Source organism: Scyliorhinus canicula, chromosome 2 (genome assembly GCF_902713615.1).
Source record: "Scyliorhinus canicula chromosome 2, sScyCan1.1, whole genome shotgun sequence".
Taxonomy (NCBI): Eukaryota; Metazoa; Chordata; class Chondrichthyes; order Carcharhiniformes; family Scyliorhinidae; genus Scyliorhinus; species Scyliorhinus canicula.
Window position 1 is genome coordinate 197,946,466 of NC_052147.1, and position 18,885 is coordinate 197,965,350.

At 43.5% G+C, this 18,885-nt stretch overlaps 1 protein-coding gene across 1 annotated transcript in view; it reads right to left on the reverse strand.

The window, feature by feature from the left end:
* Positions 1 to 18,885, reverse strand: part of agps (alkylglycerone phosphate synthase) — a 213,311-nt gene that overhangs the window by 94,367 nt on the left and 100,059 nt on the right. Inside the window, exon 7 of the mRNA XM_038789318.1 lies at positions 5,889 to 5,968. Within this exon, the coding sequence (XP_038645246.1) occupies positions 5,889 to 5,968 (80 nt within the window). The remainder of the gene's footprint in view (positions 1 to 5,888; positions 5,969 to 18,885) is intronic.

Consider the following 18,885-nt stretch of genomic DNA (forward strand, 5'->3'; position numbering starts at 1 on the left):
CTTGCCCAGTCAGGCGCTTTGGCGCGTCCTATTTGTTCACCCTTCGTACTAGCTGTGGCCAGCCATCTCGCTCTTCCAGTTGTTGGTATTTACACGACAAGCAACTCGTACACACACCATTTCATCTAGTTACCATTCCTTCAGGGTACCATCATATTCAGCATTATGGCCTTTACATACATTCTCCCCAGCATCCGGTTACTGAGCTGCATCAATGTCCCTGGCAGTGATGATGTCCCAGTTATTTCAGGATGATAAAAAGATTTATATAATTCTGAAACGTTCATGAATTCAGAGTCATATCAGCAAAATAACATTCATCTCAATTGATGCATGGTAAACTTGACGTCTTTCATTCCACAATTAGATTTTGCAAAATTTGAATGCAGGAAATTACATCGCAAAATCTTGTTCTCAAGTCTGGGAAACAATGTACGTCAAAGTTTAACCTTGTAAGCAGAGTTTACTGACTTCCATTTGGATTGTTTCTACTGGAGCTAATGTGACTAGTCCAGAGATTATAAATCAGTTTCAACTTTTCTGTTGTATTTTAATAATCAGTAGTTCGTTAGTGCTATTCACAGACCATTCACCTACATGTTTGAGAAGTGCACCCTCTGCAGTGGTGACTTTAAAAAAAATAATCACCTCTGGTTATTTTAACAAAAAAACGCATTCCAATCTTTTCAGATGAAATCAGTATTCTCCATCATTTTTATGTATTATTGACATCAATTTTCTTTGCTGATCATTGCCATTCTGCAAGTAAATAACTAGCATATTTACAAATTTTTTGTACTGAAAAGTTTCACAAAAGGATGCCTCTGGTACGACACACGGTCAGAATTTGCTAGCCAAACTGACGTGTTTAATGTGCACCCTATTATTTTATGTGCAAATCAGAATACAATTTGTGGTGGTGAAGAAATACCCCATCACCACAAACTGTAGTGAAAAAGCAATGGACTGTCACCCTCTGCGTGAGTTATTACTGCAGTTGCACATTAAATACTAATTAAACTGGTCACAGAAGGTTAGGGCAGGTATTGAACAGCCACTCAAACATTCCAATCAAAGGACACAACTGAAACTGCAGACTGTCATTCCTGAAGAGATTTTAATTATTACTTTTACTGTTTATCACTTTACATTTAGCAAATCTCTTCCTGTATCTGATTTGACTTTAATTCACCCCATTTCAGTCTTTGTCATTCCTCTATTTTTCCCAATCCTTAAATCCTTACCCCTGAATGTTCTGCTCATTAACTTCACAAAAACACTTCATGGGAAGCTATTTTCTTCCTTCCCTACAATCTGGAGCTGGTGCAGGTTCACTGCAGTGCTAGGGAATGTGCCCTGCAGAATAATCAACGTAATCAGTTCCTCAATGCATGATTTTGATTCTCTTCCCTAATTGTCTAAGAATTTGTTACATTAATGATAACTAAAGCTGAGCCACTCACTGCTCCTCACACATTGGCTGAGCCATTCAGCTTGTACTGCCTCATCAGAAAATATAATTTCTATTGACATACACACAGTATTGAACAGTGTGTGCCAAATCAAAGTTACCATGTGAATAAAAGGCCTGGGTTTTGTGAAAACAATGCAAACCCAATCAATGTTCGCAAATGCAGACGGTTGGGTTTCTGTTTATTTTCATTTAATCCAATGAAGAGTTAACCTACAGGACAATAATTTTTGATTTTTATTTACCAAAAGTGTATCACAATAATTGTGGATTAAGCTCATTCTTTGTCTTCATTCACATTGGCTTTAATAACTGCTATTCAGTTGAACATGTAGATTTATTTAAATAGCTACCACTAAATTGGTAATGCTAACTTTTCCATCCCATCAAAATCAGAAACTAGCAGTCCCCCTTGCTTTCAACCCCTACCTCTTTCTGTTGCTGCTGCCAGATCCCAGACCTACTCCCCCGACAACTGTAGAGTACTAACAGACCTCATGACTCCACCATGCTGTCTGATCGCAGCATTTCACCCAACAGACCAAAGAACTTCTAATGCCCTCCGGTTGGGAGCTGACACAAGCAATCACAAGGATCAAAGGTCTTTTGGTGCACTTCCAGATGTGTCAATGTAACAAAACCTAAAAGCAATCAGTGGTTGATTGATATATGGATGAGCAGAACAGAGTCAAGCTGCTGGTGTATCCAAGTGCTTGGAGGACATTATCTTTTGCTCATGTTGCAATTCCAGCAACATAACAAATTTGTCACTGGTCAGGCAAGGAGATCTTAAAAGGGTTTTGCTGTCCAAATGCAGAGGCTAATGATTCAAAAGATACAAGATATGCGCACAAGCATAGGACAGAATTAATGAATGGAAATGTGATGGAATATTTAGTGAAAGTAACTACCTCAAAAAGTAAAGCGCAGGAAACTGAACACAAAAGCTAACTTGGACCTTTACTGGAAGCTCACCACAAATATGGACAATGTGACAGTAGGCATAAGAAGCAATGGTTCTTCTCAAATAATCAGAAATTGCTATTTTACATGTATTAGAACTAGAAAGAAAGACTGCAAGCACAGCAAAAGTGGCAGAAATAAATTTCAAAATAGTCAAAATGTACCACAGTCCATCCTCAGATCTGCTATGCTTACAAAAAAAAACTTTCAACATGTAAGATTGAAACATTGAAGCTGTTGCAGAACAAGGCAAAGAAAGATTTAAACTGAAAAAGAACATACTGTGAAAAGATATGTGTTCTATTTTTAAAAGCACACAAAACATTTAGTAAATTAAATGTAAATAATGCACCATTTTTGGAGGCACATCCTTCAGAAATCAATAATAAATTTGTTTGCCTGTCCTGATTGATAACAAAGGAATGCATTGAGCATGCTGGTAAATGAAGATATCCTTCGTATTTGCAAAATATTCTGAAGAAAAATTCTTATTGTGTAACGGTAACCAAGCAAACACAATGCTGAGCCAACCTAACTTTCCTACAGGCGCACCAGCAAGTGCACTATTTCACCAAAGAGGACAGGCTAGCTCTCAAGACATTTTAATTGTCAATCAATAAATGCGGAACCTATAGTTATGCAAGCCACATGGAATGAGTTGTATTTTGGTAAACCCTCCATTAGTGGAGGATGCTCAGATTTCTATTAAGCACCTCAAAGAAAATTGTTGACAATAACATGTATGGAACCATAGACAGCTCCATATGCTACTAATCTACCAATACGGACAGTGCTGCCTTATTCCAAATAAGGGACTAAATTATTAATTAATGATAGCCAAATAAAAAATGCTGCAGAGCTTCAATCTAACAGTAATGTTTTCTAAAACAGGAAACCTTTGATAGTTAAATATTTCTAAATTCAAAATCACAAAATAGAACATTTTGGATTTTCTGAAATTTGGCAAGCATAGAAACATTAGATTTTAAATGGACTGTATCATTAAGGAAATCCTGTGGTTTCAGTGGCAATGATGTCCTATACTCCTAATTGGCTGCCCAGTGGTTTAATTGAGAAAACTGCGCCAGAATAGATATTCTTTATTTCTCCAAACATTTGTTCAGAAATCATGTTGAAAGAATGTTGTTCCTAGCTAGAACCATTTAAGACATTAATTTACGCAGTTTGACAGAACATGCAAATGTCAAAATTAATCAGAGAGCTTAACCAGCAAGGAAAATGTTTGGAGGAAGATGGTAACATCCAGATATTGAACACCTCACATCACAGGGTGTAGGATCTGTTTCATTTCATGTCGAACATAAAAGAATTCCAATGGTGTGAATCATAACTCAGGCTACTAAACTTTAGTTCAGCTGGAGATCTGAGCACATTGGAAATTCACATCAGAAGACCCAGTCACTTTGTACAAAATAGATTCTAAAAACACTTTTAAAAGGATTCAACTTTCATTTTTATAAATTGTGCTGGAGTATTTTGCAGGCCTAGACTGTTTTGATGAATTATTCAGCCAATAAATAAAACTTTCCATTTTAGCCTTACAGTGACCTGTTTGCCACTCACTCGGTGTTTGAGGAATATGGTGAATGTGCAACTGATCTCTAATGGCCAGTATAGTAACTAATGGTAATTCTTTAACCCAGGTAAAATATCTGAAATATAGAAAAGAAATTAGGAGATATGATTAGTCTATTGAAACTCACTCTTCACTGGCAATACAAGACAGAAATGCAGAGAGAACAAAAACAATTTCCGTTTCAACTCGCATCAGAAAGCAGTACCAGTATTTTTCGCAAGATGGAGTTGGATAAAATTCTTCCACTTAAAAAAAAATCATAAAATTCAGCACTCAGATTTTCCAGTGTGAAGAGAATTCCTGCTCAGGGGGATTACATCTTGTTAAAATTCACATTTAAAAATTCATGCAAAGGCTTTGAATAGGTTAGAGAATTGTGGAATGTTGGTTCGCTTTATGTAAAATCTGGCACTTCAGCTATATAGTATGTTGTGATCCTGCAGTACATTTCAAGTTGTTTAATTAACTTTGGAAACTGTTCACCAAACCGCATCACATGCTGGATTTTTTCACAAAAAAGATTTATGGGCTGGAATGTAAAAGTGACAGCATTCACAGAGCAGAGTTCTGGGAGCAGTTTAAGCATTTCTGAAAGACAATTATTTAAGAAAAGCATGTTCAACTACCATAACCCTTTTATGATCTCTCATCAATCTAGTCAAGGAGGTTTGCCCAACTTCATGACAAAGTAGATCAAATTATTTTGATTTTCTGAAACTAAAATCATTATTCTTGTTTGGAAAGCTATAACAGATTAAAATTCACCAACGTAAAACAATAGATGACATTTGTTTAGTAAATGCATTTAAGCTTGCAAAATCTGAAATTATACTGGAAGCAAGACTAGTTTAATGGAATAACTTTGTATTATCAGCGTCCTGGTCAGGTCAATGTGCTTAGCATCCTGTTTAGGCCAGTGAGCTTAGTTCTGCTATAAATGTGTTTGCTGATTCATTAGTCTCCATTCAAATGCGTTATTTCAAAAATAGTAACCCCTGTTGCATCCAACAAATATCTGAGTGCTCAATTTTGTTTTAGTGCATAAATTAAATCCTCAACCAATATCATTCAAAATGCAAAATGCTGGAATTTATGAGAACACGTCAGCTGTGGTTCAGTTGATGGTACTTTTTCTGCCAGAAGGTTGTGGGTTTAAGTCCCACCAGGACTTCGGCGCAATAATCTAGGTTGACACACACAGTGCAGTATTGAGGGGGCGCTGCACTGTTAGGGGTGCCACCTTTCGGATGATTTGCCACATTGCAAAAGTGACTACTCATCGCGTATATTTTATTGCCATCAACCATCCAGTGGTCATGAAAGGCACTACACAAATGCAAGTTTCTTTTTATTGGACAAATCCTGCAAACAAGGAAAGCCATATGGCACAGTTTTTGATCAATATTCAAAGATAATTTAAGACATTTAATAATTTAATATTTCACAAGTATTCTATTTCTCCATTATATAAAGCAGATTAATGCTGAGAGAATAAGACCAACAAACACATATGTTTTAACAAAGTTATGCATTGCTAAAATAGAAGGATAATCTTCTCCAAAACGGCATAAAATGGAAAGACCAACCTAATGTACCTCAAGTTAACATACTCCAAAAACAAACTTAAACAACCAGCACAATCCAATATGAAAGTCAAGCTTCCTGATTAATTGAGTACCTGTAATCACTTCATATGGAACACAAGATATGTTCTTAGCTGATTGAGGAAAGTACAAAGCTCCTTATGGATGCTTTGGTTAAAATAAGCATGACAAGAGGGTTGGACTTGGAAAGGTTTAAATTAAATTTTTACTTTATTGCCATCAGGAGTCTTTTCCCGAAAACTTTATTACATACCATCTGTGAAGTATCCAAAGAAAGTATGGTTCGTTTTTCATCTGTGGGACACTCCAGAGCATCGGAAACACTTGTCCCTCCTGCAAGTAAAGGAAATTAAATGACTGATTTTATAGTGGTTTTGCTTTTCTTTGTTTTACAAACACTTAACACTGATGGTCTCCAGACAGCTCAGCGCAGATGTGCTCAGCAGGACATGGACTGCTACTCAGACTGTGATAATATTAGGAAAGTGTTGGCAGAACTGCAAAGTAAAATTACTTCGGATATATGCAAATGTTATTCAACATTTAATACAAGAGATCACTGCAAAAACAGATGTCAAAAAGTATGCAAAGAACATTGAATTTTTACATTTATAACACTGAACTCAAAGGACAAGATTTCACTATAAAAATAAGCGCAGACTATTTGAGCACAGAAATAGCAGGCAATATGGAAGCCTCGTATTACAGAATCAATATATGCCAGTCAATGGCACATAGTCAATAACCTCAGGTTACTCGTGTCTATGGAGAAACACTGAAAAGGAAACAACAGGGAGGAGGAAAATGTTTCAGGAACTCCAAATGCAGCTCTACACAGGTACATGGCTTGTTATTCCACCCATTATACCTCAAAGATGTGTTGGGAAAATCTCCAGGACACTAAATAGAAGGGCATTATTCAAAAAACAGCTTTGGTTCCATTATAAAGAGAGATTTTTTTCAGTCTGTCACAGAGATCTGTGCAAGTCACAGAGATCTGTGCAAGTCAATGTCCAGAATATGGGGTCTTTCATCTACTTATGCTGTTGCATAGCAAATTAAGCTGTATAATTTGGCTGGTTAATAATCTTTTAGTGTTACAAGTAGGCTTACATTAACACTGCAATGAAATTACTGTGAAAAGCCCCTAGTCGCCACACTCCAGCGCCTGTTCGGGTACACAGAGGGAGAATTTAGAATGTCCAATTCATCTAACAATCACGTCTTACGGAACTTGTGGGGGGGAACCGGAGCTTCTGGAGAAAACCCACGCAGACACAGGGAGAACGTGCAGACTGCACAGACAGTGGCCCAGGCCAGGAATCAAACCCGGGTCCCTGGCGCTGTGAAGCAACAGTGCTAATCACTGTGCTACCATCTTGTACTTAAGAATTCCAAATCTTGACTCTTGCCAACCAGTGCCTAAGCTCATTTCGCTAAAGTAACAGTGTATGTATTCTATATCAGGCAAAGAAGAACTCTCTATGTATGAATTTCTTACTGTTGGTTTGCAGCTACTGAGCATCGTGATCAGTTCTGTCAGAAATTAAGCTGACATTCAACTGACCAAAAAGAAGTGGTGTTTACTTTTCTGCACTATGGATCTCTAGCATTGTACCCAACAGCAATTACTCATACACCAGAAAAGGCTTTACAGAAGATGTTGAAACAGGCACACTTTCAACAGGAGTCAGTGGATAAGGATCAGGAATGAGAAACATGATCCATTTTCTCCCTGCCTAATCCAGAAATGCTAAAGAAAAGTGCAATGTTTCTGAAATGAGAGAGGAATACATTAGTGGAATACTGGAAGAAATCAAATTGTTTTGTGATTGTGATACTGGGATAATCCGCGACTGGAATGTCAGAAAGATCTGATGTATCCAAGGCTTTAACTAATTTTCTCTTTTTAGTCCAAAATAAAGGTAAATTGCACATCATTGTTCCTCTTTGTACACTTTCAAGCAAGCTCAAGCAATACAAAACACCACCGACAGACCTCTATAGAACAAAACACCCACCCAATATTAGTTCAACTTTGATTACCACAGTTAGAAAATTGTGGTCTAGTTTGAAAAACAGCGACACTCAGCAGCATAAATACCTTTTAAAGTTAAAAAACATTGATGTCAGATTACGTAGGTCAACTAATCTATAATAACACTCAGTAATGCTACTCAGTTTTCGCCTTTCTGGACTATTTTAATTGATAATTTAAAGTTAGTGCCTGGAGATGGATTTATTTGGTGGCACCACCTGGCGCATGCAGAGGCACATAGAGGACTGGAGAGAATGACTTGCGTGCAGCTGGCAGAGGGAAAAAATTACAGCACAAGATACAATGGCCAACAAAGTTACCCTGGCTGGCGATCTTATTCCTATGAGGGATGAGATGGATTGACAGGGGTGGTAGGGATGGCAGACAAGGAAGAGGAGACAAAGGATGGGGAGGATATTGCAGGGATACAAGGAATCGTACGAGTATGGCATGGGAGTGGTGAATGAGATGATGGAATAGGATAGATGTAGCAACATGGCAGGGACAATTATTTGATACAACGTATTATTTGGAAGCTATTTTTTGTGCTAAAAATGAACATTCACTAAATTTGAATGCAAAGGTTTTTTAAATGCTCTCAGGTGAATTAAAAGAAAACATCAGAATTGATTCTGTAGATGAAAAACAGTCTATACCCTCCGGTGTTTCTATACAGGCTAATTCCAAAGGGGATGCCTTTGCACAAACTGCTCATGTATACACACAACTGCTCAGAAAGGAACAGTTGTATTATTGCTACAAAACATGAATCCATAACAAGGACTCTGTCATGAACAAGGCTGGTAGTTCGGAAGCTGTTTTCTTCGATGACAGATTCTAAGAAAATTAAGTGTTTAATCCTTGAATGATATAGAGTTCAGTGGTAAACCTCCTTTTTCAACTCAGGAGAAAACAGTTCCCAATAAGATTTTCATTTTCTATGACTATAAACACGTCACAAGGTCAGACTCTTGACAACAGTTGTGTTTATATTCCTTGGCCAGCTTTTACACATTGACAGCTTTATGTAGCTTTCCCAGAGAAATTTTGATTCTGTCAAAGATTTTGGTGAAGGAATAACTAAAATCCTCTATTTAAAAAGTACTTTTGCAATAAATGTACTAATTAGACTGCAAGTATTTTGTAGGTCTCTGCTAGTTCCTGTGTATGCCTTTAGATATGTGCATCCATTCAGCAATTAGCTTAAAGTTCTTGCAGCAGGCAAGTTTTTTTTGTCAATTCTACAGTTTCCTGCACATAACTTGAACGATCAGCATATATTCTTGGAAGTACCAGGTTTGAACATTAGTTAGGGTAGCTTTAAACTCGAATCCATACCTATTTGGTTGAGAGATACGTATTCTACCACTCTGTTGCCAAGCCATTCAATCAAACTATTGTGCTTGTACGTCAAAATTGGTGAATAAGGTTCACAGGGTATGTGTAACAATCATAGACGGTGTCTACATCACACGCATCAGCAGAACTGCTACAGAATGCTCGTCTTCACATCAAATAAGTTGAGAAACATGGAGACAAATGAAGACAAATTAGCACAGGAACCATTTAACTAGAGTCATAAAGGTTTACAGCATGCAAACAGGCCCTTCGGCCCAACTTCCATGCCGCCCAGTTTTTACCACTAAGCTAGTCCCAATTGCCTGCATTTGGCCCATATCCCTCTATACCCATCTTTCCCATATAACTGTCTTCAGTGCTTTTTGAAACAAAATTGTAGCCACCTCTACTACTGCCTCTGGCAGCACGCCCCAGACTCTCATCACCCTGTGTGTGAAAAAATTGCCCCTCTGGACCCTTTTGTATCTCTCCCCTCTCACCCGAAACCTATGGCCTCTAGCTTTAGACTCTCCTACCTTTGGGAAAATATATTGACTATCTACCATATCTATGCCCCTCATTATTTTATCGACCTCTATGAGATCACCCTAAAGCTCCTACGCTCCAGGAAAAAAAGTCCCAGTCTATCCAGCCTCTGCTTACAACTGAAACCATTAAGTCCCAGTGGCATCCTAGTAAATCATTTTTGCACTCTTTCTAATTTAATAATATATTTTCTATAATAGGGTGGCCAGAACTGTACAAAGTAACTTTCCACACAGTCACGGAGTTACATTCTCAAAATTGACATTCTCAGCCATTTTTTGCTTGTATGTCATTTTTTAAAAACAGATGTCTTACTTACTAGTTCAATTTGTCTGGAAGTAATTCGGGGCTCTGATCTGTCATCATGATAACAGTTAAAGTTCACACATGGGAGGAATCAGACAGAAAGGCAACTCAACTAGGACAAGGAATGAAGTCAAAGAGTCATCATGGAATGAGGCCTGCAAAAATTGGAGTCTCACATTTGAAAATGCTTGTAAAAGTTCAGGAATAGAGAATGGGTGCATATTCCATTGGATATACAGCGCAGGAACAGATCATTCGGCACAACCAGTCCAAGCTGGTGTTTAATGCTCCATTCAAGCCTTCTCCCATTTTTCCTCATCCTAATCTAATATTTATAATCCTTCTCTCTCATATGCTTGTTTAATATTCCCTTTAATACTATGCACCTCAATGTGTGCTTGATTTTGAATATTATTATTTTTTAAATTTAGAGAGTCTAATTCATTTTTTCCAATTAAGGGGCAATTAAGCATGGCCAATCCACCTACCCTTCACATCTTTGAGTTATGGGGGCGATGATTTTGAATATTGATGGCCTCTAATTATGCCCTTCCCCACAAAAGGAAATATTCTCTCTGTAGCCACTCGATCAAAACCTTTCATAGTTTTAAAGATATCTATTGGATCACCCTTTAGCCTTCATTTTTCAATAGAAAAGTTATCCAGGCTGTCGTCCAGCCTTTCCTGACATCTATACCAATGCGTTTCTCGTATAGTAGCAGTCAAAACAGAAGGTTTTGAAAACAAGAATTAGATTTTGTCCTCTTCATACCACATGATGTTTTGTGGGTACGGAACATGACTAAGCCAACTATAACTACATTATGAGAATAGAAGAGTCAAATAAATATACAAGCTAAAACTTCAAACAGTTAATGAAAACTAGATTTCGAATTGCCGGCAAGAAACAGACTGGTTACTTCAGTGTCCAGCAGGGACCCCAATCAGATGAGTATAGATTTGGAATAAATTTGAGAGCAGCATTTTTAACTGTGCTTTCAAAATTAGCTGTAGTTTGAGAAAACTGTCAAGTTACCCATTGAAACAACTATTTACAGTTACTTCTTCTTCCATCAATTTGCTCTTCTCCCCTTCTGAATAACTTCTTTCCTCATTAGTACACAATTCCAAGGAGCTTTGATTAAGAGTCAGCCCTAGTATACCTGATATGATCGTTCTCCATGTTAGCTTGCGTATAACATAGTCAAACTCAATCCTGTCCACATCTTGAGCGAAATTCTCCGACCCCACGCAGGGTCGGAGAATCGGCCGGCAGCGGCGTTAATCCCGCTCCCGCAGGGTTTTTAAATCTCTGACCGGCCAAAAACCGGCGCTGTGCAAATCCCGCCGGCAGCCTCTGAAAACAGCTGGCGCCGGCGGGATTTCATTTTTTTTTTAGGTTTCCACAAATCTCCGGCCCGGATGGGCCGAAGTCCCGCTGACGTGGCCACGGGTCACGTCGGCGAAAATCACAGTTGCTTTAAAACGACGTCAACCGTTGAGGATGGTTGACGCCGTTCAGTGTCGGGGGGTGGGTTGCGCCATCGGGGGGGGGGGGGGGTGGGGGGGTTGGGTTGCGGCATCGGGGGGGTGGGTTGCGGCATCGGGGGGGGCGGGTTGCGGCATCGGGGGGGGGCGGGATGCGGCATCGGGGGGGGGGCGGGATGCGGCATCGGGGGGGGGCGGGATGCGGCATCGGGGGGGGCGGGATGCGGCATCGGGGGGGGGCGGGATGCGGCATCGGGGGGGGGTTGGGGGCAGCGGCGTGCAGAGAGGGGGGCGACGGATGCCCGGGGCCAACGCACCGTCGCCCCCCCCTCTGTACGCCGCTGCCCCCTACCCCAACCACCCCCCCTCACCACCCCTACCTCCCTCCAACGCCCCTACCCCCCTCCCCACCACCCCTACCCCCCTCCCCACCACCCTCCAACGCCGCCCCCCCATCTCTCGCAACGCCGCAACCCCCCCCTCTCAACGCCGGGTCCCCCCCCCCCTCAACGCCGGGTCCCCCCCCCCCCCCCCTCAACGCCGGGTCCCCCCCCCCCCCTCAACGCCGGGTCCCCCCCCCCCCCTCAACGCCGGGTCCCCCCCCCCCCTCAACGCCGGGTCCCCCCCACCCCCCTCAACGCCGGGTCCCCCCCACCCCCCTCAACGCCGGGTCCCCCCCCCCTCAATGCCGGGTCTCCCCCCCCCTTAACGCCGGGTCCCCCCCCTCAACGCCGGTACCCACACCCCGTCCCCCTCCCTCTGAAGGCCGGTACCCACACACCCCCCCCTCTCTCCTCCTCCCCCTTCCTTCCTCCTCCCCCCCTCCTTCCTCCTCCCCCCTTCCTTCCTCCTCCCCCCCCCTTCCTTCCTCCCGCCCCCTTTCCTTCCTCTGTTAGTGGGGGGGGGGGGGGGGGTGCGGCGTTAGTGGAGGGTCGGGGGTGGGGGGGTGCGGCGTTGGAGGGGGGTAGGGGTGGTGAAGGGGGTAGGGGTGGTGAGGGGGGGTTGGGGTAGGGGCAGCGGCGTGCAGAGGAGGGGGGGCGACGGATGCCCGGGGCCAACGCACCGGCGCCCCCCCTCTGCACGCAGCTGCCCCTACCCCAACCCCCTCCCCTCACCAACCCTACCCCCTTCACCACCCCTACCCCCTCCAACGCCGCACCCCCCCACCCCCGCCGCGCACCCCCCCCCCCCCACTAACGGAGGAAGGGGGGGGGGGGGGGAGGAGGAAGGAGGGGGGACGGAGGAAGGAAGGGGGGGAGGAGGAAGAAGGGGGGGGGAGGAGGAAGAAGGGGGGGGAGGAGGAAGAAGGGGGGGGAGGAGGAAGGAAGGGGGGGGAGGAGGAGAGAGGGGGGCTGTGGGTACCGGCCTTCAGAGGGAGGGGGACGGGGTGTGGGTACCGGCGTTGAGGGGGGGGGACCCGGCGTTGAGGGGGGGGGGGTTGCGGCGTTGCGAGAGATGGGGGGGCGGCGCTGGAGGGGGGTAGGGGTGGTGGGGAGGGGGGTAGGGGTGGTGGGGAGGGAGGTAGGGGTGGTGGGGAGGGAGGTAGGGGTGGTGGGGAGGGGGGTAGGGGTGGTGGGGAGGAAGGTAGGGGTGGTGAGGGGGAGGAAGGTAGGGGTGGTGAGGGGGAGTGGTTGGGGTAGGGGCAGCGGCGTACAGAGGGGGGGGGCGATGGTGCGTTGGCCCCGGGCATCCGTCGCCCCCCCCTCTCTGCACGCCGCTGCCCCCAAACCCCCCCCCGATGCCGCAACCCCCCCCGATGCCGCAACCCCCCCCCGATGCCGCAACCCCCCCCCCCCCGATGCCGCAACCCCCCCACGATGCCGCAAATCCCCCCCCCGATGCCGCAAACCCCCCCCCCCCCCAAATGCCGGAACCCCCCCCCCAAACGCCGGGTCAGTCTCTCTCTTCCTCCTCCTCCAAAAAACGCCGGGCCTCACCACTTCCGCAGCTGGTGAAACTGACGCGTATCGCGTCAGTCAGCTGCTGGCCCCTCCGGGAACAGAGAATCGCCGCCTAAAAGAAGGCCCCCACGCCGGAGTCATCTACTCCAATTTTGCTCGCCAGAAATCGGCGTTACGACGGTCTGCAGAGAATTTCGCCCCTGATCTCTACATTTACATATTGCCTGCAATTAAAATTGCAAACATCAGTTGATTTTATCCTGCCCAACACCATTAGCTCAGTAAAATTAGCTTCCTTTGCACAAAGCAGTGACTGAACATAGAACTTTCTTGGTTTATATTAGGTGTTAGCCTTCGCTCAGTGGTATTACTCTTGTTTCAGAGGGTTCTGCTTCAAAGTCCCCTCCAGTGACTTGAAGTACATAATCCAAACTGCCACTTCAGTGTTGCGCGAAAGGAATGCAGTGTTTGAGGCAATGTTTTTCAGATGAGATGTTAAACCAAGGTCTGCCTGCTCTCTCAAGTGAGTACACAAGGTTTCATGGCACTACTTGAAGAAATATGTCCGAGCCAAATCAAACAACATGCACTCAAAAGTGTTTCCACGTTTTAGTGTTTATACAAAATCTGCTGAAATTTAAAAACATGCCACTTCTAAAATGTTCTCAAAAGCTGGATTCTCTACAAGCTTGCATAAACTTCACCTTTTTTGTAGGTTCCATTACTAAAACTTAACTGATACGAACTTTGAGATTTAACCCAGTGGCAGCCTTATGGATGCTGTTGTGCTCATTGCTCCATGTGTCCGAAATTAAATCACTGAAAGCCGTGCAACCAACAGAAACAATTTACTGACCCAGCGAATAGAACACCCTCACTAATAAAACAGAGGTTATAAGCCCACATTTTTTCTGAAATCTACTGATTCCTTTTGTTAGCATTTCCTAAAATAATTAACTACATACAAGCAGACACTGCGAATTTCTAGTTGCTGACTTCTGAACAAACTACTTTCAATAGACAAAACTTTGTAGCTCACTGGTGCAGGCTTAATCTTCATTTCAGATTTAGCAGAGCTCCTGTTTCAATACCTTGTTGTTGGGAGCCCACAAATCTCTCCACAGCCTATATTTGCTATTTTCTGCTGTGTTACCCACATCATAAGCATAAATTTAGAAGCTAGCAATAACGATATTGAGAGCCAAGCTTTTAGTTTCAAATGCAGGTTCACTCATTTAGAATTTACAGAAAAATACTTCTGCAATTAGGAGATGAAAAAAATTATATTAATGACCTCTTTACTAACCTAGGTATAGCTTAAAAGAAAACAAGATCTCATTCAGCTGAAACTCAAATACACACTAAGTCATACAACACCAGGTTAAAGTCCAGCAGGTTTGTTTCAAACACTAGCTTTCAGAGCACTGCTCCTTCCTCAGGTGAATGAAGAGGTAGGTTCCAGAAACATATATACAGACAAATTCAAAGATACAAGACAATGCTTTGAATGCGAGCATTTGCAGGTAATTAGGTCTTTATAGATCCAGAGATAGGGGTAACCCCAGGTTAAAGAGGTGTGAATTGTCTCAAGCCAGGACAGTTGGTAAGATTTCACAAGCCCAGGCCAGATGGTGGGGGATGAATGTAATGCGACATGAATAGGGGCTGGTTTAGCACACTGGGCTAAATCGCTGGCTTTTATGGCAGGTCAGCAGCACGGTTCAATTCCTGGTACCAGCCTCCCCGAACAGGCCCAGGAATGTGGCGACTAGGGGCTTTTCACAGTAACTTCATTGAAGCCTACTCGTGACAATAAGCGATTTTCATTTCATTTTCATTTTCAAGGTCCTGGTTGAGGGCGCACTCGTGTGCGAAACTTGGCTATAAGTTTCTGCTCGGCGATTTTGCGTTGCCGCGCGTCCTGGAGGCCGCCTTGGAGAACGCTTACCCAGAGATCAGAGGCTGAATGCCCTGGAGTACTGAAATGTTCCCCGACTGGAAGGGAACATTCCTGCCTGGCGATTGTCACGCGATGTCCATTCATCCGTTGTTGCAGGGTCTACATGCCAATGTACCCGCTTCGGGACATCTTTTCCTGCAGCGTATGAGGTAAACAACGTTGGCCAAGTCGCAAGAGTATGTACTGTGTACCTGGTGGGTGGTGTTCTCACGTGTAATGGTGGTACCCATGTCGATGATCTGGCACGTCTTGCAAAGATTGCCATGGTAGGGTTGTGTGGTGTCGTGGTCGCTGTTCTGAAGGCTGGGTAGTTTGCTGCAAACAATGGTTTGTTTGAGGTTGCGCAGTTGTTTGAAGGCAAGTAGTGGGGGTGTGGGGATGACCTTGGCAAGATGTTCATCTTCATCGATGACGTGTTGAACACTGCAAAGAAGATGTTGTAGTTTCTCCGCTCCAGGGAAGTACTGGACGACGAAGGGTACTCTGTCGGTTGTGTCCCGTGTTTGTCTTCTGAGGTCGGTGCGGTTTTTTGCTGTGGCGCGTTGGAATTGTCGATCGATGAGTCAAGCACCATATCCCGTTCGCACGAGGGCATCTTTCAGTATCTTTAGATGTCTGTTACACCCCTCCTCGTCTGTGCAGATCCTCTTCATTCACCTGAGTAAGGAGCAGTGGTCCGAAAGCTAGTGTTTGAAACAAACCTGCTGGACTTTAACCTGGTGTTGTAGGACTTCTTACTGTGCTCACCCCAGTCCAATGCCGGCATCTCCACATCATCAAATACATACATTCAACCATTCTAATTTATGCTTTGATTATAACTTTCATCTAAAATATGTACACAAAGCAAACATTATCCAGATTTATATTTTCATGAATTTCTCTCTTCTGGAATTAAGAGATTTATAAAGTATAAAAATGATGGGGGGGGATTACAGCACCTAAAACTTAACACAACACTTCGGATAAGCATGACTACGAACAGTTCAAGAAACATTGCACAAAATTCTACAAAGTCAGATTTTTTGCTACTTTCCTGTAATTAGCAGTAACAGAAAACTAAAATTACAATCAATAGTCGGCAGAGTGAAACTCTAGTTCAATAAGTATAAAGTGCTATTCCACTCATCTCATACTCCCATCTACTTTTTTCCACTGAAGTTCGTGATCAGAAATTCCCGTAACAAATGCTTTTCGCTCAATTTCAGATATACACTAGTAAAACTACACTTATCCACTGCTACTAGCCCAGGTGATGGCAATGGTCATTCTTGAGCTGTTTAGAGTCTTCTGATTATTGAGCTTCCACAATGTTAAAGTCGGGAATTCCGGAATTTTTACCCGATAATGTTAAAGGAATGGCAGAATATGTCCAAGATAACATGGCAACATTTGGACGGAAACTCTAGTGGTGTTGCTTTTGTCTTCTTCAGCGTTAGAGAAGAAATTAAATGTGATGAATTGTTGCAGTGCATCCTGCGAATAATAATCTAGTCTGAGGTGCATATAGAGTTCAGTGGGAGAGGTGATCGAGCGAACTCTCGTCAGTTGTGGCAAGGTTTAAACAACATAACGGTCTACATAGCAAAACCGAGTAGAATCTCCAGCAGCAGCACACCGCTCCCCGATGAACTCAAATGCATTCTACGCTCATTTCGAGCAGGAAACCAACAAACCATTGTCAACTGCCCCAGCAGCCTCGGGCACACACCTACCGAACATCAGTGTCATAAGTCAGATCGGCCTTCTTGAAAGTGAACTCTTGGAAAGCAATGGGTCCTGATGAAGTCCCGGGTTGTGCACTCAGATCCTGCGCGGACCAACTGGTGGGTGTGTTCGCGGACATTTTCAACCTCTCCTACTCCCTTCCCAGGTTCCCACCTGCTTCAAGAAGACCAACATCATACCAGTGTCAAAGTAGTACCAGGCAAACTATCTTAAGTCCGGTGGCCTTATCATCTGTCATTATGAAGTGCTTTGAGAGGTTGGTCATGAGACACATCAACTCCATACACCCAGAATGCCTTGATCCACTGCAATTCACATAACGCCGCAACCGGTCCACAGCAGACGCCATCTCCCTGGCTTTACACTCATCTCTGGAGCATCTCGACAACAAGGACTCCTACATCAGACTCCTATTCATGGACTACAGCTCCGTCTTCAACATCATAATCCCAGCCGAGCTCATATCAAAATTTCTAAACCTAGGATTGGGTCCTCTCTCTGCAACTGGATCGTTGACTTCCTGACCCATAGACCACAATCAGTAAGGATAAACAACAACAACTCCTCCGTGATAGTTTGCAATACTGGGGCCCTGTAAGGCTGCATACTTAGCCCCATACTATACTCCCTTTACACACACACGACTGTGTGGCAAAATTTGTCTCCAATTCCATCTATATGTTTGCTGATGACACGACCGTAGTGGGTCAGATCCCAAACAACGATGAGTCAGAGTACAGGAGGGAGATAGAGAACCTAGTGGCATGGTGCAACGACAGCAATCTCTCCCTCAATGTCAGCAAAACTAAGGAGTTGGTCACTGACTTCAGGAAATAAAATATCACACACACCCCTATCTACATTAGTGCTGCTGAAGTGGAGTTAGTCGACAGCTCCAGATTCCTAGATGTGCACATCACCAATTTGTCCTGGTCCACCCACGTCGACGCTACAACCAAGAAAGCACAACAACGCCTATACTTCCTGAGAAAACTAAGGAGATTTGGCAGGTCCACATTTACTCTTACCAATCTTTACAGATGCATCATAGAAAACGTGCTATCTGGCTGCATCATAGCCTGGTCAGCCCAACTGCTCAGCCCAAGACCATAAGAAACTACAGAGTCGTGAAACTACAGCCCAGTCCATCACCCGAACCAGTCTCCCATCCATCGACTCTGTCTACACCTCCCGCTGCCTTGGGTTGAGAAAGATGACATCATAATCAAAGACCCCTCCCACCCAGGTTATTCTTTCTTCCAACCCCTTCCATCAGACAGGAAATATAACGGTCTGAGGACATGCAACAACAGATTAAAAAACAGCTTCTTCCCGCTTTTACCAGACTTCTGATGGCCCTCTTATGGACTGAACTGATCTCTTCATACATCATCTCTACTGAGCAGTACTACACTCCATATGCTTCACCCGATGCCTGTGTCTATGTATGTACATTGTGTATTTATGTATGTTTTCTCATGTATGGAATGATCTGTCTGAGCTGTACGCAGAACAATACTTTTCACTGCACCTCGGTACACGTGACAATAAATCAAATCCAATCCAACTGTTTTATTGAATTTCAACCAATATCGCAGATTCATCTATCACATCCCTGGGTTCTGTACTCTTCTACCACCAAGATAAACCATCCGAGGTGGAGGCACAGTGATAACAGTTGGGTAGATGTGAAGGTGCAGAGTCCTTAACATGATTTCAGATCGAACAATTCCAAAGAATTTTGTTGATTATGACTTACCGCTCATAATTGACAGATCAATATTGCTCCTTGGTTTACACCAGCTGGCAGCACTGAGGGAAGCAAGGTACAGTATAAGGTACACTCTGAGAAGTTCAATGTTCACCATCAAGGGTGGATTAGTTTCACCACCACTGGTTGAACATAAATGGCCTGTGTCAGGAGAAAAAAATAAGCAAAATGGAA